Source organism: Aplysia californica, unplaced genomic scaffold, assembly GCF_000002075.1.
Source record: "Aplysia californica isolate F4 #8 unplaced genomic scaffold, AplCal3.0 scaffold00627, whole genome shotgun sequence".
In the NCBI taxonomy this organism is placed as follows: Eukaryota; Metazoa; Mollusca; class Gastropoda; order Aplysiida; family Aplysiidae; genus Aplysia; species Aplysia californica.
In genome coordinates, this window is record NW_004797897.1 from 388,816 (window position 1) to 415,708 (window position 26,893).

Sequence of the window (26,893 nt, forward strand, 5' to 3'; positions counted from 1 at the left end):
AATTTGAGTCTCAAACAAAGATTGCACTGACATCAAGGTCTAAAATACCCTAATGAAAAAGATTGAAACAAAGGCCAAGAATTATAAAAAATTACATATCTTTTTCATACAATTTCACCGCACAGGGCGTAATTGCAAACGGAAGTATCCTCAGTTGTAACTCCCCTCAAAACAGCTGAGTAGTCCATTTCATAAATCATGCATATGAACCAAAGACCTAAGCAAATCCTAGAATTAAAAACCTTCCTTCTTCTTTTAAATTCTCAATGGAAAAGTCTAGTGGGAACAACAGGGCAGCTTACCCCTAGGTTGTTGATGGCCTTCTTTCTCTTCTCTTCCGGCAGTCCGCCAACGTAGTGTGGTGGTTTAGTGTTCAAAGAGCGTGTGCCTCCAGGACTTCTGCCAATACCGACTCTCTCCCCATCAATCTCCAGACTGCCATCTTGACGCCTTCGGGAGAATTTCACCTGAAATAGTTCAAAACCTAAGTGATTATTTCTGTTTTTGGTGCAGTGACGGTAAGGGGAAGATAGTTTTAGATGGGAACTGGTAACAATGATAATAATAATAATAATAATATTCATATTCATATTAACCATAATAATAATAATAAAAATAATAAAAATAATAATAATAATAACAATAATAATAATAAATAGTATTTGTATAGTGTATACCCCTGCTTAACAGCAAGCTCTACAAGCTTTTAAATCTATATTACATAAAAAGACAAAAACAAAACTCACAGTATGCCATTTGCCATCGTTGTAGGCCTCTGGGCTGGTGATAAGAGCTGATCCTGACCCACAGTTGAAGCCGTAGTTAATCTGACCATTGAGCATGTACAAGCCAATGAAGTCGATATGTTTGACGTCAGAAGAGTAGAAAATCACACCATTCTTTGCTGTTGTCTTGAAGGAGATGGAGATGATCACTGACCTAAAACAGAAACAGCAAAGTCCATATGATAAAGTCATTGGTTTTCTCAATTCATACCATTTAAACTTACAAAAAATCTGAGGTACTGAAACAGTCATACTCTTAATGCAAACACCTATCTTACTGGCGAGGAAACAGTACTTTAGCTTTTGGGGTAATTAACTGAATCCTTCACACTGTAAATGAAAAAACCTCAAGAATCTGGCCTTTGGTTTGATATATCCCTGCCACCGGCGAGTATGCGCAAGTTGAGTCACAAACTGAGACTTTCTTCGGACAGATGTTCACACATAAGCTCAAAGCACACTAGCAGCCAGTGGAATGCACCCTCCCCTGACTTGCTATGATCCTACCCATCTCATCAGAGACACAAAAAACTTGAGAAAAGTCGCAAAGTCATCCATGATCCACGTTCGCACCAACCAAGAAATCATTTCAGCTTCATTTTCACACTTATCACAGTTAATCAGCACAAAGACTGTCTTTAGAACACAAAGCCCTGAGAAAGGTTTATTTTTACAGTTCATCATCACTACCCAGCCAGGCCATCAAACTTGCTAGAGACAGGGAACTCTTTCTCCCCTCGATCCCCTGGAGGCACAAGAGGACGGATAAAGTAAAGTAAGTATCATCACTAACCTGAGCCTGATGCGCACAGGCAGCTTGCGGTACTCTTGTCTGCTGTATGGGAAGGCACCAAAGCGAACGCCGGACACGTCTGCCTCAGGGTCCTCGATGTCACTGGGAACAGGCATCAGGGAACACTGGTCGGGGCTGATGGTGGTCTGCACCTCTGGTTCTCCTACAAGATGAGAGAGAAAAAGAATCCAACAAATATGACTCCGTCAAATATAGCTATTTCTATTATCTTAAAATATTGATATTCACTTTTTAAATATAAAATATTCATATTTAAATTGGAAGCATACCATCAATGATGGTTTGGGCATATCCTCAAGAACCATGCAGCTGCATTACAAAGAAAGAATTGGATTGGAATCCACTAGGTTTAAGATCAAGGGGAAGGCTTCATGGAACATGGACTAGAGTCACATAGAATGATGTACACAAAAGTAGAAAGACATGGAATAATATCATGAACCTAGCCCAAGATAAGGAAATATGAAAAGTGTTTGTCAAAGGCCTATACCTCGATCCAGGGTGAGAAATGCAATAATGCAATGATGATGATGATGATACCATCAACCAAGTGATCAATGGAAAGCAGCCTCCCATGTCACTAGTTATGAAACATCTCTCAGATCAAATTAATGGACTAGATGGGAAAAAACAAGGCTAGTACTTACCTGCAGGCTCGACAGAACACTCAGCTAATGTGATGCCGCTGCCCTCGTACAAGTTGGCCAGGTTCTGGAACCTGAAGAAGCAATTTCAAACGTGAAAGCTAAAGTGACAAGTAAAAATTTCTGTTTTTCTTGTACTTTCACCACACTATGCATTTGATTGTCCTGCAATATAAGTTGACTGATTATCCTTAGATCTTTTAAATGATATGTTAGACACTTCGAGTTTCCAAATATTACATGACTTTAGTGTCTAAATCAGAATTCTGACTACAATGCAAATGGAATATGATTGTTCACAGTAATAAAAAAAATTCTAACAAATATCAAGAACATTGTACTTTAACTCATTCGCTATGCTGAGCCATGGGGGGCCGGCGCGGCTAAAGTGCTGTCAGTACGCTAAGCCGCCCCCGGCGGCTCGAGAACCAATCTTAAATTTTAGCTTAGATTCTATTCCAATCCACATATCCATGTTAAAATAAAGGTCATAATATAATGTTGACTTCCGGGTCAAGCATTTCCACTGAAAATCGGAAATTTAGATTCAGTTTTGAAACGCGATTTCGTAGTTTATTCGACTTTGTTTTATCGCGATGCCAAAATCATAGCCCGGACACCAGTCTTAGTCATTTTACACAAAAAAATATATCATTATTTTGCCCACTAAAGAAATGTAGGACTTTTTTTTATAATATTGATACGATTGGACTCATATTGCCAATGCACTGTTATGGAGAAACCAATATTTTTAAGTGTTAGATCTAGGGCTAGATCTGAATTGTCAAAATATTTTTTTCTCACCATAATCACTACTTTTTCATGAAATTACACAAAAAGTGCCACTCAAGAAATGTATAGGTTTATCTCAAATGCAATTCTGAATAATTCCATATAAGATACGAGCGGGGTTTTTTCTGTTTGTGATCGTTTTTCAAGATTATAAAAAATGTTATTTAAAAAAAAAATTTCTGATGTTATGTTCAAAATGTACAAATATTATGAAATGTAGGTAAATAACTGCAAACTTTTCAATATTTTCCAGTTCTATACTCATTTATGGTTATTTTGATGTATCATTTGACTAGGTGCAAACATATTTTTTGAGTTTCACCAAAGATTATTAATTTTTTATTTTCAAATTTTATCGGCATCCAATCAAAATTGTGTTGCATAATCGTCTCTTACAGGAACCAGAGTTGAAAAATACATAAATAAACATTACAGATGTATTCTACAAACCATACTGAAAATATTGGTATATAATACGTTGATATTTATTTGAATTTGTGGCCCCAAAGACCTTTTAACTGCCCACTCGTCATCATCTCATTCGCCCTCCCGAAAAAAAATTCGTCCACAAGCCGAAAATAATACGTAGCGAATGAGTTAAATATCAGTCTATATCAAATGTGACAGGAATACATTTAGAAAACAAAACTACTAGAAAACATGAATCAAGTGTCATTCATACGCAAAAATGCAAACATTTCTTACTTTTTGTTGATAGTGATATCACCCATGCATCCATCAAGCCCTTGAGTTGTGGGAACCACCTGGGATATGACGACAAAGTCAAGGGGTAGACCACCAAAGTACAGAGGTCTTTCTGTGATGAGTTCTCCAGGTACACTCTGTGATTCAACCATCTCCGAGTCATCGATGCTCATAGTCAGCCTAAAAGAAAAAAGAACAGAGCAAGCCCAAAATGAGAATCAAATCACAAGCCACCCCCCCCCCCCCCACCCCCCCAACATGCTTTTCTCAACACACAGTTAGAGGAGCAAAGAATACACAGAACGTAAGGTAATTTAGGGAATGAACCGAGACCTCCGTGCCTTTTCGTATTAATGTTTTATGCTCTCAGTCTGCACAATTTAGACAATTCATGAGGAGCCCTGCTTTGACAATGATTCTTTGATAACTTATTTAAGGAGGATCTCGGGTTGGGTTTAGGGCCTCGGGGACTGATTTTCACTCACTCTGAGCACTTTTTACTTTTGGTACTTTCTGATCCCTCATTCAGTCTACATTTTATTGACACTAGATCTAATCACTGAGTGATTAACATTTACAGAATTAAATTTTACTGAGTTTTAAGTTGTGTACTAACATTTTTGATGTTTAACCTTGTTTTTCAAAACACGTTTTTTCACTACTTTTGCTTGCATATGCCGGGTTTTTTTTCTCTGCCATTTTTAAATTTTCCAACTCAGAGACTTGAAATTTGGCAAGTAGTTATAGAAATGGTTCGTACTTTTAGTGGACTGGTTAGTTTTTCACATTTTCTTTAGAATTTTTTAACAATTTTTTTTTTCATGCCAAAAATATTTTTTAAAGATCAAATTCCATATCCCCAACTTTGAGAACAATTTAGGATACTTTCTAAGTACATTATCAAAAATCAAAATAGCCACCTGCAAGCACCTATTTATTTGTGACATTTTACAAGTTACAGAATTTTAAAAAGTTAAAAACTGTAGAAATGGTGGAGAAAAAAAAAATGTCTACCCTTTTTTCAAGATGGCCGCCGTTAACATGGCAACGACTTACGTAATCGAGTGTGTTAACAGTTGAACATGAATCTTTTGTCTTATACTTACTGCCTGTGACAAAAGTTGTTAAAAATGTTGTCGTGTAAGTATCAAGCCCACTTAATTCAAAGATCAATGCTTTTGTAAAGCTTGCATGGATAATAATGTCTATCTGTCCAATAAACTGTCATATCTATCATGTTCTTTTGTCATTGTAACTTCTTTATTATAACACTCATTTCTGTCAAAACCGAGCCACACTTTGGTTTTGCAACTAGAACTACTCTGCTATACATTCTGTTTATTTGTGTAAATACCCAAAGAATAGTATATAGCATCGTATAGTATGGTATGAGCTTACCTTCCTTTCAATGCTGTAAGTATACTTATAAGGTGGGAACTATGACAGGCCTGAGCTCAGTGGTTGGCAGTCCTTTAATGTTTCCAAACCAACTCAAGTTTAAGAATATCTCATAAGAGATTTGAATTATATCCATTCTCACCCTACTGCAGCCTGAAACTAATTGAACTAATTGTGTGCAATATGGTCGCTTAATATCTCATAAGAGATTTGAATTATATCCATTCTCACCCTACTGCAGCCTGAAACTAATTGAACTAATTGTGTGCAATATGGTCGCTTAATATCTCATAAGAGATTTGAATTATATCCATTCTCACCCTACTGCAGCCTGAAACTAATTGAACTAATTGTGTGCAATATGGTGGCTTTTAAGCACAAGGGGGCTATCCCGAAAAATGCTGTTTAGAGAAAATCAAAGGTAAAGTTTTTGAACCCTTGTTCAGTTTCTTTAAAAGACAAGGAGAGTTTTCTCTATAACCACACAAATATACACACCAATGAAACCAAACTTTTCCTATACATAGGGCAATGCCCACTTTTTGTGTCTGTCAAGATTTGTGCAAACCCCCGAAAGCTAGGTTAGCCTGCTTGTCCTCAAAAGTGACCATATATATTGTTCCTTCTGGTCAAATGTTAAGTCTTGCAGCCCATAATCATGACAAACAAAAAGAAAGTTAAAGTCCATTATAACTTACTTCCGGCCCATCTTCATGATGGAGATGTAATGCCATTGTCCATCTCCATAAGTGTTGATGCGACTGGTCAGTTGAGAGGACAAACTGCCCAGTTCCTCACTGACCACAATACGGCCATCAGACACCGCCACGGAAAAGATATTGGACTGTATGAAGAAAACAAACAAGAGAATCATTAATACCCGTGAAACCAATATGTGACTTTTGAAGCCACTAACGGGAACCTTATTAACTCATTCAGCGCTAGGGACGAGAATACTAACAGAACCTGGGCCCCGCACACATAATTGCGATGAGTATTCTCGCATTCTGCCTCGCTATCTTTGTAGAAAGAATTACTCTATCTAATCCATACCAAGTTATTTTACTAATCGTGATGCATTATGGGAAAGGTCAAGGAAACATTTTTTATTTATTTATTTTCGTGGGTAGACCTAATTTCATATTGCCATGACAAACTGCCCAGTATATGAGGGGAGTTCACTGCTGGAGCGCTCAGCATTGATTGAGTTAATCCACACAAGGATTTCAATAAAAGAAAAGACAGTTACAATTTTCCAATTTTGGGAAAAACAAGAGGTTAATAAGGGATTTCCCATTTTCCTAAAGACAATAAAACTATAAAACTATGCCAACTTCTTCAAAAGATTGCCAGATATTCACTTTTGCTTTACTCCAGACAGTAATTGTTTTATCATACGAAATTCAATGACTAGTAAGGTAAGGAAATAAAGTTAGCAAATATGACCAGTTTTGTAATAGCTTGGTGTTTTCATTTACACAAAGTCAGAACACTTGAAAATAGAAGGGGAAAGTTCAGATCTCTACGAGACAGAGTTTCCATTCATATGATTGTATTCAGGCAGAGGTCTCTTTTCATAGTTTATGAGAAGTACCAATCAAAATGTTTGTGCAAACAACCTAGCTCGCCATCAGTACAAAATGAAACAAGCATCTTAACCACCTCAGCCCCATTTTTATATTTATTGCAGATAACCCCACTCTTCAACACTTTGCCATCATATTTTTGGGAAAATCCAAAGAGACTGGCTTGTAAACATCGCCAATCGGCGAAATGAGGTGGCAAAGTGTAAAAAAAAAAAAATTAGACGGAGTATAACTGTGTAGAAATCTACACCATTAAAGGCAAGCACACTACTCACCTCCCCCCTGTCAGAAGTAAACATCAAGAGAGCATTCTTTGACAAAGTCCTCATCTTAAACGTCACATCGAAGGCCGAGCCAACGTTGACGGGTTCGAGTCCAATGTAACCGCTCCTGGTACTTGGGAAGGACACAAGGTGAGTCACCTGCAAAAGTTGGTAGAAACAGGATTAGACATTCTTTCCGAAAAAAAAAACCCTCGAACAAAACAATTGATAAAATATGAGGCAGCGTGGTGAAATCAGGCGTTCGTCAAAATAACGAAAGTCAAGAAACTGGCATTTTTCTGCAGGTTACGGAATTTTTATCAAATTTTTGCTTTTCGGCTCAACAACTTTCATACCCATTAAAGAACACATTTTTATGTTGACTTTACTGAGAAACGATAAGAGTAGGCTTCGGCCGCCACCCAGGCAAAATTCAAAATTTCCTACCAACTGAAAATGTTAGGTGTGTCCCGCGAGCTCATATGACCTTATGCAGTTGCGAGCACCGTAAAACACTTACCAAAAAAAAAAAGTCCTCTGTTCGGTTTTCCACTGACCATGCCATGTGCAAATATACATAAATACATAAAACATACAGTAAAGATATTTAGCTCTTTGTTACACATACCTTAGGAGCACAGCCTTTCACAACACCCTTGGCCCTCTTGTTGTCAAAGAGATCTATTGCAACAGAGCCAACAACTATGTCCTTAAGACAACCGTCGAATCCAGTAGATATCACACTCCTGTGAGATTAAAAGAACCACATAAAACAGATTTGCAGGAAGTTGGTTCCATCATTACGCCATTTCATAAAAAAATTAACAAGATACCATCTGCTGCATACAGATTTTTTAAAAAAGTATATAAAAATATTCAGAACTTATCCCAAAATTGTAAAAAAAACCACAATCTGCTCCTTTCTGAACACAGACATAAAAAATACTCCCTGAGCAACCACAGTTGTTGAACAACTATAATAATATTATCATTCAAGAGAAATCCTAAAAATATATGATTTATCCGAGGATCTAATCATGCATGTTATTCTTACAACTTCTAATAAAGAGTTAAAATTATGAAAGCTGCTTGAAATATTGGTTTTACTCACGGAGATGGAATGAGGACATTGTCAATACCACCAAAGTAGATGTCATTTGTTGTCTCCAGATTATTCAAATTACCCTTTGATTCGGTGGTGATTTCTGGGAGATGAATATAAAAAGAAAAAAATATCAGTAGCCTTGATTAACAAATGATAATTGACTTAAACTAAAATGACATTGGCTTGCACAACAAAAATTATTATCTTATCAAAACAAGAAGTTGATACGAAAATAAAAGCTAAAGAAATGGCATAAGAGAATTCAAAAGATACAAACATAGGAAGCATCAGCTAACTAATCTGGAAAGTTTCATATTTTGATTATCTACATTATGTATACATTCTTTCTGTAGTCGGTGAAAATGACAACTGAAAACAATAGCAGTTTTAAAAAAATCTAATAGTATAATATAAGAGGGTGATATTTTGTGATACTCAAAACACATACCCTCAATCCTTTCATCAATAATCAGAATAGCGTTTCTCTTGTCGCGGTCAATAGTGATCTGATGCCACTGTCCGTCATTGTAAGAGTCGGATGTTTCCATGATGGCAGCACCACCTCCCAAATCGTACTGGAAGATGACCTTTCCTCTGCGAGTCTCCACAGAGAAATAATCCTTTTCGCCCATGTAGAAGAGCAGTCCATCCTCAGCAAATGTCTTGAAGTACAGAGACATACGAGTTCTGTCAGGCTTCAGCCTAAGGCCACCTTTGCTGAGAACTGCATATCCCATGCCGTTGAAGCGCACTCCTTCAGTGAAGATCTGTTTCAGGAAATCTCTGTCAATTGAGACAAATATTCGTTTGATTAATAAACAACATAAAAATCTTGGCTTGAAGAATATTGTCTAAAAGATGAAATAAGAGACAAAATACGGAATCACTTCCCAGTTACGTTCTTAAAGGTCAGACAGGTATAAGAGAAGCACAATCTTAAAACTTGGAATCTGACACTGTAAACATTTGATTAGCAATTATCGAAGCCTTCACTCTTTCTTTATTAATTTCCTCTCAACAAAAAGACAAGTTAAACTAAAGCTGCCCACTTACCTCTCCTGCTCTCCTTCATAGTTGTTTTCACCTGCCACAAAGTTCCAAAGTCCCACGGGCTCACCGTCAAATTTCAGGTCTTCCATGCCTCCTTCAAACATCTGTGTGGTAATGTCTCGAGGAATCTATAACAAGTAACATTACAAATGAAGAGCACAGGGGAAAAACGACGGTAGTCACAAAGAGGAAATAGTGAGGGTGCCAATTTTAAAAGCTTGTGGGCTCATAACTTCATATTTGTTTGACTGGTGGTTTATTGTTAAATGTTGTTGAATGGTAAGTCTAACAATAATAATCAACCAAGTTTCTTCATGATGTTCCTAATAATACATTTGACATCTCATCTGTACAGTTTTCAAAAGGCTATGCTGAATGCATGGATGTATAGAGTCACTTACTAAAATAAAACTGCTCTTGCAAATACAGAGTGTTCAAATAATTATCTTCATTTCTGATACCTTTTACTTAAAAATCTTACCTTAACATCATCAGGGAGACCACCAACAAGGAACAGAGTTGACAGCTTGTTGAGTTCAAGAACAGCAAACGTTCCTTGAGATGTGCCTTCTTTGATCTCATCATCCTGTTCATTCGACTTCACGGTTAATGAACCGGTCTTGCCAATTCTGTTAGAAAGAAAGGAGAAATTATCATGCTTGTCCCAAAAACTGTTTGTTTGAGTTTAAAACGAAACAACAGTCAAACTTGTCCATGACTATCGCCTACTATTGAGGAGAAAAGTGGCCATCTTAGACAGGTGGTCTTCTTTGGTAGTGTCACTATATTAACCCTTCCTGCCCCATGCGCGTATATTTTCAGCAGTGTTCATAACTCCCTTTGTCCCAAGAGCGTATATTCTCAGTTTTGGGGGATACGGAATTTGCACAGTTTTTAGAAATTAGCAAACCTAATTAAACTTAAATTGTCATAATATTTGTTCATTTACCTTTAAACATTGTTATTTATTATTCTATAAACCTCATTACAGAGATACTACATCACTTTTCTGAATGCTTGCATCTTTTTCAGAAATATTGCTGTATTGACTGGGACTGATGTTAGGAAGTGCACAAAAATTGCTGGGGCTGAAAGGGTTAAAGAAAAAACGCAATAGGGAAGTGAGAAGTTGTCGTTTTTATCCGTGATTGTCTTGGACAGCAGATTGTTAACCCTATCCTTACGCCCTGGGGTTATTTTGTACCCCTGGGGTTGTATTCTTCACATTTTAGAATACTTCTAATGAGAAGACCTTTTTGAAACTTTCCGTATTTCTCAAAAAATCATTTTGACAGACTTCAAGGCAAAGCGTACAGATCGGATTAACAAGTAAATTTCCTCTTTGGAGAGTGGCGGCACAGAGTTCCCCATGTCATATGGATACGATAGTAAAGCACGACGTACGGATAGGGTTAAGGTACATTTGACTGCAGATCTATTTTATCAAAGAACTGAAGACAGTTCTATCTCCCCCTTTGTCCCCCCCCCTCCCCCCCCCCCCCCGGGCCTAAATTAATTTTTAATCCTAAGCTTGGTCATATTTGATGCCCAAAGATAATTATCCTCTGCCAACTAAGCCAGGTTCATCATTGATAAACTGAGCCAGGTGTTGACTCATACACAGAACGGAATTGACAGCCACAACACTTCATACAGAAAGCCATGTAGCCACCGTCATTACTTCTCAAGTCTGTGGTTGGAAGGGTCCTACGCCTTACCTTAACATCTGTTATTCAACTTATCTTGCAATTTTGTTTTAAATCTCATTTTTTTAACCACAGTAATGGTATTAGCTCACAGCTTATACTGTATGGGATAGAGGGCTATACAAATGCGATCTATTATTGTTATTATTATTATTATCATTACTATTGTTATTAATGACAATAATCGTGCTAATATAATAATAATAATGAAGATAATTTCTATAGCACCCACTCATGTATGAACACAGCTCTAGATGCTTTACATAAATGCATGTATGATATTTAATGCTATAATTAAAAACTGAATTCAGTTTTTTGTTTTTTTACCGTTGCCCCATAGCCTGGTGCCATTTTCCGTCATTGACCAGTCTGTCGCTGATGATCCTTGCCGAACCAGAGCCCAAGTTGAAGGTGAACACCACTCTGCCCCCACGCAGCTCCAAAGCCATGTAATCACTCTCAAACTCTGCAGTCTGGCGCACGCTTCGAGAGAGACTCACTTCCTCAACAGCAGATCGCTTCACGCGGCCGAATTCCTGTAGAATAATAATACAAAAGAGTTACTAACTATGCCATGCTAAAAATTTTAACAATGTATATACAGCGATCCTGCCTTAACGAAACCTGTATAAAACGGAAACCTGTCTTAACAGAATCTCCCCGCTCCCCCCTTGATACATTCCTCTTTAATTACCTGTATAAAACGGAAAGAAAAATCCGCTCCCTTCTGAGGGTTCCACCTGTCTAAGATGGAAAATGCTTTGCCCACTCAGCCCTGATTTGAAACAAAACTCGCAAATTCGGCTCTAAATTTAACTATGGCCATGTCGCAGGCCGAGGAAGGGGAGTAGGGGTGCAATTTGGGGGTAGATGTTACCCCATCATGTGAGCCCTGAGCAATGCAGATGGTCAGTGTGGTGTGCGTGTGAAACCTCACGACTGCCCGTGAGAGTGCTCGAGTAGCCAGCCACCATGGAAACTTTCCTGGGTAGGCCTGGCCAGAAGCCAGAGGTGTGAATTAGATTGACCAATGCCTGCCGCCCTGATCGTACGGCCAGCCAAGAAAAGAGTTCCTCGAATCGTTGTTACAATGATGGCAGTGAGGGGTGGCATTGGTGGGTGGGGCTAAGGCTGGAAGCAAAGGAGATGTTCAAACATTTCAGTTTTTAATAGGTCAAACAGTGGTCCTATGAAAGGCAAGTGCTGGTGGTAATAGGATAAGTAAGACTGACGCATGTCATTATTAGACAGAATAGCAATTGAGAGGTGTGAAGTTTTGACCATTGCTTGCCGATCGGACAAGCGATCCTTGATCCCACCGGCTGGGCCTTTGAATCCCCCCCCCCCCCCCCCCCCAACCTCTTCTGTCTAAGATGGAATTTTTATCTGGCTCCCTTGCGATTCCGTCTTACACAGGTTCGACTGTACCTTGAATTGACATCGAGAGGTGAAAGTGTCTATTCTGATAAATACTACAAACCAAAGCAGACCTTTACGATAATCTACTCCTAGACTATAATCCTTTGTGATAATCTCCTCACAGGCTTAAATCCACTCAGATAATCCACTCACAGGCTACATTCAAACACGATAATCAAAAATACTCCAAGCCACCAAAATTATCTACTCAAAGAATACGTTCCAGTAAGATAATCTTCTCAAGGATTGTATGTCAGTAAGATAATCAGCTTAAAGAGTACATTCAAGCAAAATAATCTACTAATGTACTTCAATTCTCCTAGAAAATCTACTTAGAGACTAAATTCCAGACAGATATCCAACTCACTTACTACATTCGGGTAAGATAACGCACTCACAGACTACATTCCAGTAAGATAATCTACTCGCAGACTTAGACCACAATCCACCAATCCAAAACAATCTACTCACAACTGTCTCCATGTTCTGGTTGTTGCCGATGTACAGCAGCAGGGCATCTGCCTGTGTGGTCTTGAAGAAGACGGAGACCTTGCTGTACGAGCCAGTGTCCTCCAGCATGGGTGGGTTACGAAGGGTTACTGTGGTATTGCCCAGGAATCGCAGACCCACACGAATCTGTCCAGGAGAAAAAGTTATAACACATGTATTAGAAAGGAGACAGCAGTCACTGACTAGCATTTAGAAAGATTATTACTCAACGTTTTGCCTTTTATTTAATCTCTTTTACTAAGTATGTCAAGATATGAACGTGACAAATTTGTGCATTCTCTGAAAGCAGACACACTAATGCCCAAACGGATAAAACTGATATTTTTTTCACTAATTGAATAATCTAAAACTATTTTTCCAAACAGTTTTTAATAAAGCATAGACTTTACTTACTTTGCACAAAAATCTTAAGTCTTCACAAAACTAGCTTTTGAACAAAATATTTATAGCTCACAGTTTTCACCTTTGAAGACACGATTACAGTATGGGCTTCTCAAATGATGTCTTACACAAACGAGTTAAAAAAGTGAAGACAAACATAAATTATAAAATCTACTTCTTTGAATTTTCATTGGGCAGCTCAGATCACTTATGAAAAGAATTCCTTACCCTGTTCGCTTCATCTCTAGCTCTTGCAATCTTCTCCTTCAAAGATTTCACGCTGACCTCCACATCATTGCTAGTTTCCACCAATTTGTCTGCATTCAGAGACAAGCTATTGAGCAGACTCTCCACTTCAGGGCGATTCTTCTCACTTGAGTCCACTGATAACCATGAAGCAATGCAGAAAAGGAGAAGAGAAAAACAATAGAAATTAATTTAATTGTGTAGTCCTATATCCCAGTTCAGTGGTAGTTATGCACATTACAATCATTATTTCAACAAGAGACAAGTTAACATTCTGAAACATTCTCAGCTTTCTGGGAAACATCAGTGCAAGGTGATATTCGATAGGTCCTTTAAAACAAGAGGAACTGATGAGATCTATCACTGTTCTTCTGAGTAGCCATTCCCATCTGAGTGAAATTAAGAAAAACTTTCCCAAGGACACAAGATAATAGTATGACGCAGTCTTACGGGCTGCATGTCCTGAAGACGAAATACAAAGTTACCATCACATTTTCTTTTCTGTACAACTGCTTTTATGAAAAAAGTAAACAAAAATAGTCAGAGGCTGAAAATTTTTCTTTTTTGTCTCATTTTTCATAAGGTAACAGAACATTCTCGCAAATGCAGTGATCTGTCAAAGTGCCTTCACCTTGCCATAACGCCTGTCTAAAATTAACAGAGAGAATCAGAGGAGTTTCCTTCTCTCTAGAAGTAGGCAAATGCTAAGCAAAGCAAGATGATGTACCCTAGTTTAAGTAAACATTTTTTAAAAGTCTTTGTTATATGTGACAGTCACAATCAGTGTGCCTTAAGATTTTTTTAAAAGTAGCACACATATGGTAGAACACCATAAAACAGAGAACAAACAATTTCTAACAACAAATGGGAGCAGATGCTTTCATGCTTGATCATCAATATGTGGGAGGTTGGGGCACCACTGACAGGTCCTACTTCTTTTCTTTCCCTCAGTTGTCTGCCTGTTTTACTTTTTTCCCTGCACTAATTATGACCAAAATTATGTTGATTGATGCGTTGCTCTTAACTCAATGAAAACAAAATGAACATCAATACTCACAATTGTCCTTTGACTGCCTCATGTTGTCAGAAATCTTAGGTTTGTTCTGAAGGATGAAGTTCATCTTGTTTTCAATATCCGCCATATCATCAATGATTGGTTTGCTCTTCTCCACAACTTCATCCACCTGTGCCTCGGCGTCAGTAGCTTTGTCCATCAGGGTGCCAAAAGCATCAGTTTTCTGGTCTAATGAAATAAAACAGCAAAGAAATTGAGACGAAAGATCATAAATACTTTACACCAATAAGGAAAAATGGTTAACCCTACCCAACTGTTTACCCAGAGAGTTATTTCTCTAAGTATTTTTTTTTTCTGTCTCTTTTTGACTTTCTCATTAGTATTTTGGATGAAGAAATATGATTTTCTCAGCTTTTTAAGGACACGAGACTACAAACATTTTCTCTAATCGTTAACATTTTACTCAAAAGTCCCAAATTCCTCTCTGTAATAAGAGTCCAGCAATGATCAACACTTTTTATTCCTCTTCGATTTATTTTGTTTGAAAAAATACAACTTCTTCTACATAACTGACCAGACAGACAAAGAAAGCTTATGTGCAAACTGCTGATTTTTATTTTACTATTATTCAAGCCTCTTAAACATCTATTTCATTTTAAAATACAGCACCATAGACTTGAATCCGCAACTAAAAAAGTATTTCTCAAAAACACTCTTAAACGCATGTTTACGCAGTGTACGGTTCTAATAATAATCAAGATTAGGTACGTATTCTTCCATTAGCATCTTTGCGGACATATAAACTGGTGTCTGTGGTAGGAAGGTTAGCCTCTTTGCAATCACATTTAGAAGACATCAATTCAATTCCCACATGGGGAGGTTTATTTTATTGTGTACCCCACTCAGGCCCGACAGGTAAGGTTAACGCAGCTAGTATTCTTAATGATCTGAATTATATCAAAGAATGTGTAAAGTATTTAATATTACTCAGTAAAATCAAAGGATGCGCAAAATGTATCAAATACACGGTGGTTAACAACTTGGAATGTTTTTCAGTAGATTCTTAAAGAAAGAAGTGAGCAGACACTTGTGAACTTTTTATAAAAACATTTTGTCTTATAAATGAATTGCAACATACCAGACCCATCCCAGACTTACTTTTCAAAAGTTCCAGTTGGCTATTGATAGTGTCCAGCTGCTGTCTCACCATGCTGTTATCATCAGTTGCCTCATTTACGGAAACCTCAGCCTCGGTCTTTCTGTCAAAGAATTCTGTGAAAAGATGCAACGGTCCAAAATGCATAAACTAAGCTTAGTTTTAGTAAGAGTTTAGGGCACTTGCAACACAATAAGGTCATATCAGTGCCGAAGATTAGACAAGAGAGTAAAAAACACAAAAAAGGAGCGGAGATAAAGACGAAAGATGTTTGATAAGAAAAAAGAAGCAAACCACACCAGAGCACCCGTCAACCACCCACATTCAAAGTATTTGAATAAAAATAAACACCAAACTGAGTAAAAAGGAATGCTCCATGTTTGATTATAAATATAATTTTGCTAGACTTTCACACATTTTTGTTATGACTGTAAACAATTGAGTCGTCTCAGGCTTCAAATGAACTGGCACTTTGCATACCAAGAGTGGACATATAGCAACAACAAATTTATAACAAAAGATCAAAAGAATGAATACTGTTTCTAAATTCTTTCCAAAACAAAATATATACTGGTATGATATGATATGCTTTTGAATCTAGGTGCCATTTTTTAAAATGAAATATCTCTAGAACGAATGTATTGAATTGCACACAAAAAGAAATCATGGCAGAAAACCCCCAGAAATAATGGAACATTCAAGCTTTTTTAAAAGAACGGTTTAAAAGTAATTGTTCTCACCCATCTGAGTCTTGTCATACAGCTCTTCAGCTTCTGTCAATAGATCTTGACTGTATTCCAAAGACATAGTCACGTTGTCACCGACTCCCAAAGACTGAGAAGAGAAAGAGATTTTACGAAACAGTTAAAGAAAAAGCATATGTATATATATATTCACATTTGAGGACATCAAAAAGAAAAAACTACAGTTAAAAAAAAAACCAAATGTGTCACGACGCAGTGTAGTCAGGCGCTCATCAATTTTTGGGAAAGAGGAGCTATTGATATCATCTGACAGCTGATTTACTTGCCGTGCTTCCAATGAAATAAATACCCATATATTGTGAATAGAACTCAAGATATCTGCGATTGAAGGATGTGAGGTCGCCTGGTTTCGGTGGTGAAATTAGTGAGAAAATGGCTAAAGAGTTTTTGAAAACAGAAAAATGACTTATTTTGTGCCTTTAATCGATGTGTTTCATTTAAATTCACTTGAAAATGCATTTTTATTTGGACATAAAATAGGCTGAGCCAAAAACTAAAAATTTGATAAAAATGTTCAAACACGCAAAAATGCCTGTTTCTCCAATTACTGTATTTTGACGAGTGCCTGATTTCACCACGCTGCCTCACAAATAGTCAAACTCCTCCAGGAAGATCCACCATTGATGTAGAGGAAAGTGGTCATCTTAGACAGTGTTGTTATAATAAGCCTACAGAAAAATCACAAGGCGGAAGTGGTCTTTTGTATGGGTGATTGTCTTGAACAGGTGGTGAATAGAAAAAGTTTGACAGTACAGTCGAACCTGTCCTGACGGCCACCTCTATAAGACGGCCACCTGTACAAACGGCCACTTTCCATTTCCCCCCTTGCGTTTTTTCTATATAATTTAACTGTGTAAAACGGGCACCTGTCCAACGCGGCCGCGGCCACCATATTTTAACACACAACCCCTATCACACTAGGCAATAACACCTGTCTTAGACGGCCACCTTAGTGACTCCATTACGTTTTGTCATTAATTGTGCATTGACCCTGGCGTTGTGGGCGAGCCGTCATAATCGTTATTATTAGGTAGTCCCTTCAACCAATCATGTTGCGTAGGCCCCTCCCACTGTTGACCAATAGGTATCAATTTTCAGCTGCTGGTGAGGGAAGCGTGTGATCCCTTGTAACTCATAAGCCCCGCCCAGAACTCATACACAAATCCTAAGTGAGATGAGTGGTCACTGTTTACCCAGTCTGTAACAAAGTAACAATGGACGTCAACACTCGGTCCTCCTTGTCTGACACATTTCGTTTTATTGTCACCCTTGCACAAAATCAGCAAAAAAATAAAAATAACAAACAAAATACAAACCGACAACAACAACAACAAAAACAACAATAATGCGGCTACTTTCGATTGGGAATGGGGTTTGTTTTCTTCATCTTGATCAGTCCTGCCTAAGACGGCCACCTGTCTTATACAGCCACTTTTCTCCTTGACAATGGGTGGCCATCTTACACAGGTTTGACTGTACATGCAAACTTCACGATTATTATCTAAATTCAAGACACCTTCCCTCTCCCTTCCTTTCCACAAACATGTCGAGTTTACAACAAACAAACACACTGTTTGTCGCATGAACACTTTAGTACTTTACGTTCCAGTCACACACCAAAGATTATGACATAAATCTCAAAATTATGTGGAACCCACAAAGTTTTAAACATCTTCATATGTGAGGCATCGTGGTGAAACCAGCCGCTCGTCAAAATAATGAAATGTGAGAAATTGGCATTTTTTTTACCAGTTTGGCAATTTTTTCCTAATTTTTGTTTTTTTAGCTCAACATCTTGTATCTCCTTTCAAAAACATTTTTATGTGTGGATTTTATGGAAAAACATTGATTTAAGGCACAAAAATGTAAATTTGCAGTTTCCAAGGACTCTTAAGCTGTGGAAGTCACCTAACTTTGGCGGCCATTTTCTCACTAATTTTACTTCTGAAACCAGGCGACCCCCACCTCACTCAATTGCAAAAATCTTGACTTCTATTCAAGATAAATGGATATTTTTTTAATCAAAAGCAAAGGAAATGAACAACCTTTAAGAAGATACCAATAACTCCATATGCCCCAAAATGGATGAGCCCTGATTCCACTGCGTCGAGACATATTTTAATTAAATTCCTCAAGACTGAAGACCACAAATCTCCACAATCTCCCATTCACAGACATCCATATGACCTGATCCAATGCTCTATATGGTCGCTTTGAAGCACAAGGGGGATATCCCGGGAAATGCTGATTTGAGAAAACCGAAGGTAAAGTTTTTGGACCCTTGTTCAATTTCTCTAAAAGACAAGGAGAAATTTCTCTATAACCAAACAATTATACACACCAATGAAACCAAACTTCTACTATAGGAAGGGCAATGCCCAATTTTGGTGTAGGTCAAGATTTTTGGAATCCCCCGAAATCTGGGTTAGCTCGCTTGTCCTTAAAAGCGACCATATTTCACATTATACACAAATCAAACTAATTCAAGACGACCAATCATTACTGATGAGAAAGGCGGTGAGCTTAGATAGGTAGTCCCCTTGGATAGTGTCCTCTATAATATTATTATAGAAAAAAAATGCGAGGAAGGGAAGTTGACAGTGGATGTTTGTGCAGATGATAGTCTTAAGCAGGTGGTATTTAGAACAAATTCAACTGTATTACAATATTGTGTGGCATTACTCATACCTCATTCTGAGCAATTTTTGCATCAAAAAGGGCATCATCCGCGCTCACTCTGGCCTGGTCTATGGCATCCAGAATGTTCTTGTAAGCCTGACCAGCCTTCACAGCATTTCCAGAGATATCCCTAGTGCTCTCATACAGTCTGAAATACAAAATAAAATTGAGAATATAACACACACACACACACCAAGACATATAATACCCACAATAAGGAAAATGATAACAGCAGCTAAATGAGTTAAATGAGTTATCACTAGCCAATTAACCAATACAGTGAGTGAAGTATTATAAAGCTCAGCCATCAAGAACTTTTTGAATTCATTTTAAATGCATTTTCCATGATATAAAGTTTCAGCAAACTGAAACAGATAAAACGAAAATGAACGCACTGATTGATTGCTGGATGCACAACTCTTGATAAATGCGAAAATGCAATATCATGTTCATTGGGAGTCTTGCTTTCATTCAGCCATCAACATGTTTATCAGTTCTAGCTATCTTAAGAATCAGAGAGATGACTTACTCATCCAGGTCCTCTGCTATTCCAACCAGACCCTCAGAATGAATCTGTGAGCGGTTCACCACATCCAGCAAATCATCAAGGCTGCTTGCAATCTCATTAACTCGAGTTTCCAGTTCTGGCGTGGCGCTCTCCATCTTCGAAGATTCTCTCGCCACATCCTAAACAAGGATAGTGAACAACAATTAAAACTTACGTTCCTGAAAGTATGAATCTCAAAAGCATTTAAAATGTTTGGAAAAAAGTTAAATTATTGCAATAAAAAAAGTTTCATACCTGCATAGGATTTTTTAAAAATAACATACCACAGTTTATCCTCATGAGAGTATTCTAATGCCTGAGTTTACAGACAATAATTAAGCTTTATATCAAACTGAAATCAGCAAACAGCATTGCCACAAACTGCAGGAAGTTGATTTAATCTAACAAGTTCTACTAAATATTGAGCTTGATTACACAATTCTTCTTATCTAGACATCTAGTTTGGCAAAATGGGGGGGGGGGGGGGGGGGGGGGGGAGTTGGGGATGATGGAACTGCCAAACGGTGGATAAAAAAATGCTACTCCCTCTTTTCTATGCCTACTTTATCCAAAACACAAATCCTATGTCGTGAAAGGCTGGGTCAAACTATTCAGGCACCAAAGCACTTGTGCATGAAACCACTATGTACAAAACCCACCTCAACAGCATCAGTTGCATCAGTCAGCATCATCTCGGCTTTAGTCAATAAATCAGTGGAAGATTTCAAGAACTCCTCTCTGTCCATCACTGCATCCTTGATGGTCATAGAGCTCCTCTGAGAAGGAAAGAAAACAATGGATGGATACAACAACAAGCTGAGGCAGTCCCAACAGGGCAGCATTGTACAAACTACCGGGCAGAGATGGAGGCTCCAACACATGCAACAAAAATCATCAGGGATGTGGTAGACCCCCAAAGCCAAGTAAATTCTAAACAGATGCCATGTCAGTACCGCAGGCAAACACTGCCAGCAAACTACCAGGGCTGCCAGAAGTAATTGAGGACATCCCATGTCTGAGGATCATGCTGCAGTGGATTCCATCGCACTGTGGTGTCTTAGGAAATGAACAGATGAACAGGCAGATAGGATGGCCAAACTAGGAGCACAGAAGGAGCAACCAGACAGCAGCGTCAACTACAGAGAAATAAAAACTTTTATAAATAAACTATTTAAAGCACCACAGACACCAGATAGCTACCATGAGCTGTCCCACGAAGAATAAGTGATTATCTGCCGACTAAGAACTCAGCACACAAGGCTGAGACAACATTTGCACAGATGTTTTAAACTAACACAATCACCAAAACGCCAGTGTGGAGAGCCGGACTAAACTGTTGAACACACCCTTCAGCACTGCAGGACACACAGGGCCCTGAGACAGGAAACATGGCCAAGCCCACCGACACTACAGGAGAAGCTATACGGGCCAACAGATGAACTGAGCAGGACAGCCCAATTTATGACAGGTACCGGACTTCAAGTGTGATGCGATCGAGGAGAAGAAGAAAAAGAATGGATGGACAAATGTATCACCAGTATTAGGCATCATTGTCTTTTTCTCTTTATCTACTCTGACCCCTGGATACTAGTTTGATCTTTTGTGCTTTTTAGAATGATGATACTGTGTTGTTATATCTTAAAATCTAAAATGCTATTATTGCATCTTTAATATATGTATATATACTTCAATATTCATACCAACATTATGCTACCAGTGCCAGACCTGGACATTAAGTAAAACTCATGAAGGCAACATCACTGCATGTGAGAAGAAATGTCTCCACAAAACCTTTAACATCACAAGCCGAGACAGGCAGAGAAATGAAGAAGTAAGAGCAGCTATTGGCACAGAGTACTGCCTGCATTTCATAGAAAGACGGAGAATAAAAGGGTTTAGCCACCTGTTACGTATGTCACCTAGCCAGCCAGCCTCAGGAGCCTGCGACACCAAGCACTCAGGTTACAAAGGATGAGAAAGGCCAAGCAAAAGATGGATAGAGGGTGTCAAAGAAACCCTGAGAAATCATAATATCCCAATTGAAAAGAGCTGCGGAGCTGGCCTACCAATGAAAACTGCATCTTCCCTTGACCCTTCACATTAAAAGAGGATGAAAAAGTAAAAGTAAAAGTAAGTAATATATGTACATGATATATGTTTGTATGATTATTATGTCTGTAGTGTGCATGTTTTTTCCTACCAAAAGATCAAACCAAAAAAGATGGCTAAGTGGGTGATTGGCGTGTGCTCTGGTGTGATTTGCTCCTTCTTTCCTATTGAACATCTATCGTCCTGATCTCTCTTCCTTTTTTTTTTTTTTTGTTACTCTCTTGTAACACCTCTAATCTTTGGCACTTAATATATGACCTTAGTGTGTTGCAAGTGCTGTAAAACTCTTACTAAACAAAAGCCCGGCTACCGAGGAAACGTACCGACAGAGTCTCCACTTCCACTGCCCTCAGACGGCGGATGGTGCTCAAGGCGGTCTCCGCATTTCCTACAGAGTAGCGGCTTGAGTTCTGCAAGTCGTACAGACGGGATGCCATGTCTGCAACATCTGCCCCAAGTCCTTTGGTATGATTCATACCATTCATAGCTTGTTCCTTCAATGACCGCACATCTTCCAGGACTGAAAAGATTCAACCGAGAGTCTTGGGTAAATGTTAACAGCTGAAACTTTTTTTCATATATCAGTGCTACACCAATCCTTGGTGGCTGAAATTGTAGAACAATAGGCTATTAAGTCACTACCCTGAAAAAATTCAAGACTAAAAAATAATTCCTTACCATAAAAATTATGCCTCTCACACCTTTACATAGTTTCATACACCCTTACATCTTCTTTGATTCCAAATGTATAGACTATGTCTCTCCTTGGGAGCATATCAAGGAAGTCATGATCTAGAAATCTTAAGTAGAACTCACCTTTCATGGCAAAGTCTATTTCCTCCACGGATGACTCGTTCTGAGCAGCAAAAGAAAGATCCTTAATTTCGTTCAGGATGCGTTCACCTTCAGTGATAAAGTAATCAATGTTGCGAATGCTGCTTGTATCCAGAATCTGGCGTCTCACATCGTTGATGTACCTCAGAGTATCTAGGATAAAGATGAAACAAAACAATGTTAAATGAAGCAATTTTACCATAACCATGATTATTTCTTTAGTTCTGGAGCTTCTGTTTTTGTTTTGCTTAGCATTTTACAGCACTTGCAACACCATTAGGTCATATAAGTGCCAAAGACTAGATAAGATACATCTTTTAAGATACATAGAAGTGTTACTAGAGAGTAACATACACAAAAAAGAAGGAGAGATAAGGACAATTGATGTTTGCTAGAATAGGAGGAGTACACCACATCAAACCACACTTCAAATACTTGTTTTTATGAGCCCCAAAGACGCAAAATTAAAAAGGTAATGGTCACAATATGAAAATAAAGTAAAGTGACAAAGAAAGGAAATGTCAGGAGAAAAATCAACATTAACTCTTTATCTCCGGCAAGCCGCTCCCAGCAGCTCGCAGTCGGAACTCCTGTGCCGGTGAGCCGCTGACAGCATTTGGGCACATTTCTTTACGATGACTTCGACATCATATTATTTTTCGGCAATTGCAGAAAACAGGTCTCTTTAATTAGATGAAAAACTATCGCAATGGGTCCACTTGTTTTGATTGAATGACCAATTTAGTAACGTTTTCATCATTTTTAGATTTAGTACCAAAAATGGGCCTCGGTATAGTAGATAAAGAGTTAATCAAAACTACAACTATCAAATCTGTTTTTCAGGAGTTACTCTTTACCTTCTCAGACACAGATCATACAGAAGTAGAAAGTTGTCAAAACTCCATATTCCAGATTGAAAAAGAAAATTCCTAAATGTTATGAATTGTACTGATGGGGGAGAAAAACATGAACAATCATCAAACTTTCTGTCTCACCTTCTGCTACTCCGTTAAGATCTGAGACAAGCCCCTGAAGCTCGGATGTCTCACGGAGAAGGTTCTCCACATCTCCTGGGATCTGGTTGGCTTCAAAGACAGCAGCATCAGCCTAGAGAAAATAGCGCAAAATATGAACACACCAACAACTCAAGTAACTCTATTTCTTTCAGGTTGCAATAGGTGCTGTTGCCAATCTTTTGGGATTAAATTTGGAAAGAATTAAGAGTGTTGAGAGAATTAAAAAGTATAATTTAAATCCTACAAATGAATACATCACCACAAACAACTCTTGCTTAATTCATGAGTTGAAAGCAACAACATCAAATCTGTGCTTTAAAAAAAAAAAAGACTTGGCTCAGGGGGAAAAAAAGCTGAACAGTCAGACAAAATGGACAAAGGGATAGTGCAAAGATGGTGGACCTACAAGTTTACACCCATGACCAATAGATGGTCCCCTGATCTTAATGGATCAGTGCACTTGAGCCCCCAGAGGTCAACAGCTAGGTCTGCATCACTACATATCAACCCTAGAAGTGCGCACCGTTTTACCGGAAGTAACCCTTCCGAAATGCCCCTCCACCAGAGTTAATTATGTCTCATTCACATCAAATTTTTACACAGACAGTAAGTGCCTGCATCTACATCTCACACCAGGTATTCATTTAAGCCAATATAGTTAATGAAATCTGATTCCCATTTAGTTTTACACATAATAAGTGCACACACACACATCTACGTCTCTCACCTGAGCTCCGACATTGCGAGCGTCCTGCTCCAGTTGTCTCATTTCATCCTCCACAGGAACAAGCAGGGCTTTGAAGCTGTCAGTATCCATATTGGACAGGGCATCAACATCGGGCTACAAAAAAACAAAACAAAACAAAAAACGTTTTACACAAATCGTTATCTATATCTCTATATATTATATTTATGAAAGTTCGTCACTTTGGCCGCCTAAAACTTCCGAACCACTCAACTTCCGAATTTGGCTAAATTAATGGTAGTTCAGAATCATGTAAAGGGTGCACAGTTTTATTGAGGAGCCTAAAGTCTCTGTAGTTTAATTTTCAGTTTTTCATTAGTTTCGTTTAGACATAATCTTGGGAAAGTCTGTCTTCTAAGACGCCATTGAAAACAAGTGAGGTTTCCATTCATATGCAGTGCACACTGAACCCACAATGACTTGAAAGTAGATTCTTTTGAGTCCATTCTTCGAACGGGTACCTAGGTAGTATATAATGTATGGACTTGTGATACTAGACAGTATTCTAATCAAGTGATAAATGTCACCTATAACTATTTTGTCCTATCATTGAACAGGCCAGTGAAACAAAAATTCCTATGCAGGAACAAATAATAATATGATATCTTTCATTTTGAATTGAAAGTGACCTTTTCGCACATGATCGATCCTATTGCTAGTGTAGTTGGTGGGTGTAATAACCACAAGTTCCATCTTATACTGAAACACAGAGACAGGTTATCTACTTCTATCAAAAATTAATTTTGCATCGTTAAACAAATTTTAAAAGTCTTCCCTGCAAGGCTCTTACAAAATATTATTGTAATTACCGATTTCTCTCAAGAAATAACTTTGCATACATAAACTGACTTAAAAGTCATACCCGCAAGGCTTTGATGGTGTCGTTGTATATTGCCAGCTGGTTGAAAGCTCCGACACCCACTGAGACTTCCCCGAGTTGTCGACTGACCACAGACACATTCCTATGTAGAGTATCCAGGTCATCAAGCAGAAGGTGGATGCAGTAGTCACATTCTGAGGATGAAACAAAATACACTTTGATCTTTCCACAACAGTGATACCATTTGGCTAGAGCAAAACTCTGATTTTTAAATTCTATTTTAGTTTTTGTTTTAGTGAGAGTTTTACGGCATGTACAACACAAATAAGTTATGTAAGTGCCAAAGATTAGAAGTGTAACTAAAGAGTAACATACAAAGAACAGCAGGATAATAGATATTTGATAGAAAAGAAATCAGGGATACACTAACAACTCATGGCATCCCCCTGACCCAAGCTCTCTGGCTGGTGGCAGAGAGACATCTCTTTCTTCCCTCGACACTCAAAAGGGTAAAAGCGGCGGATAAAAGTAAAATAAAAGAAAGATAGAAAAGGAGTAAAACATACCAGAGTACCCGCCAACCACCCGTCCAAACTCCTATCTACCGTTCTAAGTGCAATGACAACCCGGTAGCTGCTGCATTACTCACAACAATAGGTGAGCTGAAAATGACCATTAGTTAACTTGTATTTCTAGTCACGTAGTCACATAAATTTGCTCCCCCCTCCCACCAATTTTATTGTCCTTTCTTTGGAGGTATTTTTTGCTGTCTTTAGAGTCTGTTCTTTTTTGTAGGATTGTCGACTGATCTTATCAACATCTGTAGTAGGGCAGATGGGCTTGTTGCTATTGCATGCAGAAGAAATAAATCAGTTCTTGTTTGTGGAAGTTATTTTTTCCTGAGTGTCTCCATTTGTTAGCTGGAATATTGTATTCCACTCAGCCCAACAAGGCCCTGGCAGGCAGGATCAAAGCAGCCTGCCCCTTAAATGATCTATTTTGTCATGTCAATAAAAGCACAAAACTCTTACAATTATGAATGGATTTTTAAGTCATCCCAACTATCCTAGAGTTTATTCATTCCTCTAAACGGAAAATCATAGTTTATAAGATAATTTTTAAAAATTGTACAGTCTAGTGTCTAGTTACAGACATGCGAGCTTAGTCACAACCCATATTTGAAAAGCGCATATATAGTCCAACTTAAGGTATAATTAAAATGATCATAATGATGACTAAACATTGGACAGTATATGATTACAATTCAAATGTAAGTTTACAAAAAAAAATTAAGCAAAAAATTATCACTTTATTGTTAGACTGTACAAAATAACAATATGTTATAGAAAGTATAGTAAAAAAGAATAATTCTTTGCTTTCCCACTTTTGTCATTAGGCCCTACTCCCAAACAACTTGTACCCTAAAGAAAAGGGTTTTTTGGTTTTTTGGGGGGTTCTTTTTTGGTTTGGTAAGTGTTTTTCATTGCCCAAGTAGCGGCCAAAGTCTGCTCTTCTCAATATTAGGACCAACAAGGGATCTTTAAAGTGTGCAACTTGCACATGGGACCTCCAACTTTTTTGGCCCTTATCGCAGAAGGCTAGGTGTTACATCTTTCCTACCATAAGATCAGGGGTGTAGCTGAAAGACAGCAGTAAGAAGGAGCTAAGGAGTCGCAGTAGAAAGGCTGCTGAGTCAGGAGCCCAGAGGAGGGGGCAAAAGGGAGGGGGCAGAAAGTGCAGATGAAAGCAAATGACAGAACATGGTTAGAGAGTAGGAAAGGAGGTGAAAGGAGAAAATTTGAGT

General features: G+C 38.2%; 1 protein-coding gene across 2 annotated transcripts in view; it reads right to left on the bottom strand.

The window, feature by feature from the left end:
- Positions 1-26,893, bottom strand: part of LOC101854750 (laminin subunit alpha) — a gene marked incomplete at its 5' end in the record, with an annotated part of 81,500 nt that overhangs the window by 7,174 nt on the left and 47,433 nt on the right. For both annotated transcript variants that reach the window (XM_013087707.1, XM_013087705.1), the window contains 26 exon segments: positions 303-467; positions 747-939; positions 1,579-1,741; positions 2,247-2,317; positions 3,741-3,920; positions 5,837-5,982; positions 7,000-7,146; positions 7,616-7,733; positions 8,099-8,192; positions 8,541-8,875; positions 9,146-9,270; positions 9,624-9,771; positions 11,176-11,384; positions 12,739-12,903; positions 13,387-13,541; positions 14,462-14,647; positions 15,578-15,691; positions 16,316-16,409; positions 19,028-19,166; positions 19,548-19,705; positions 20,225-20,341; positions 21,998-22,194; positions 22,491-22,661; positions 23,504-23,615; positions 24,252-24,365; positions 25,132-25,283. In XM_013087707.1, the coding sequence (XP_012943161.1) occupies positions 303-467; positions 747-939; positions 1,579-1,741; positions 2,247-2,317; positions 3,741-3,920; positions 5,837-5,982; positions 7,000-7,146; positions 7,616-7,733; positions 8,099-8,192; positions 8,541-8,875; positions 9,146-9,270; positions 9,624-9,771; positions 11,176-11,384; positions 12,739-12,903; positions 13,387-13,541; positions 14,462-14,647; positions 15,578-15,691; positions 16,316-16,409; positions 19,028-19,166; positions 19,548-19,705; positions 20,225-20,341; positions 21,998-22,194; positions 22,491-22,661; positions 23,504-23,615; positions 24,252-24,365; positions 25,132-25,283 (3,968 nt within the window).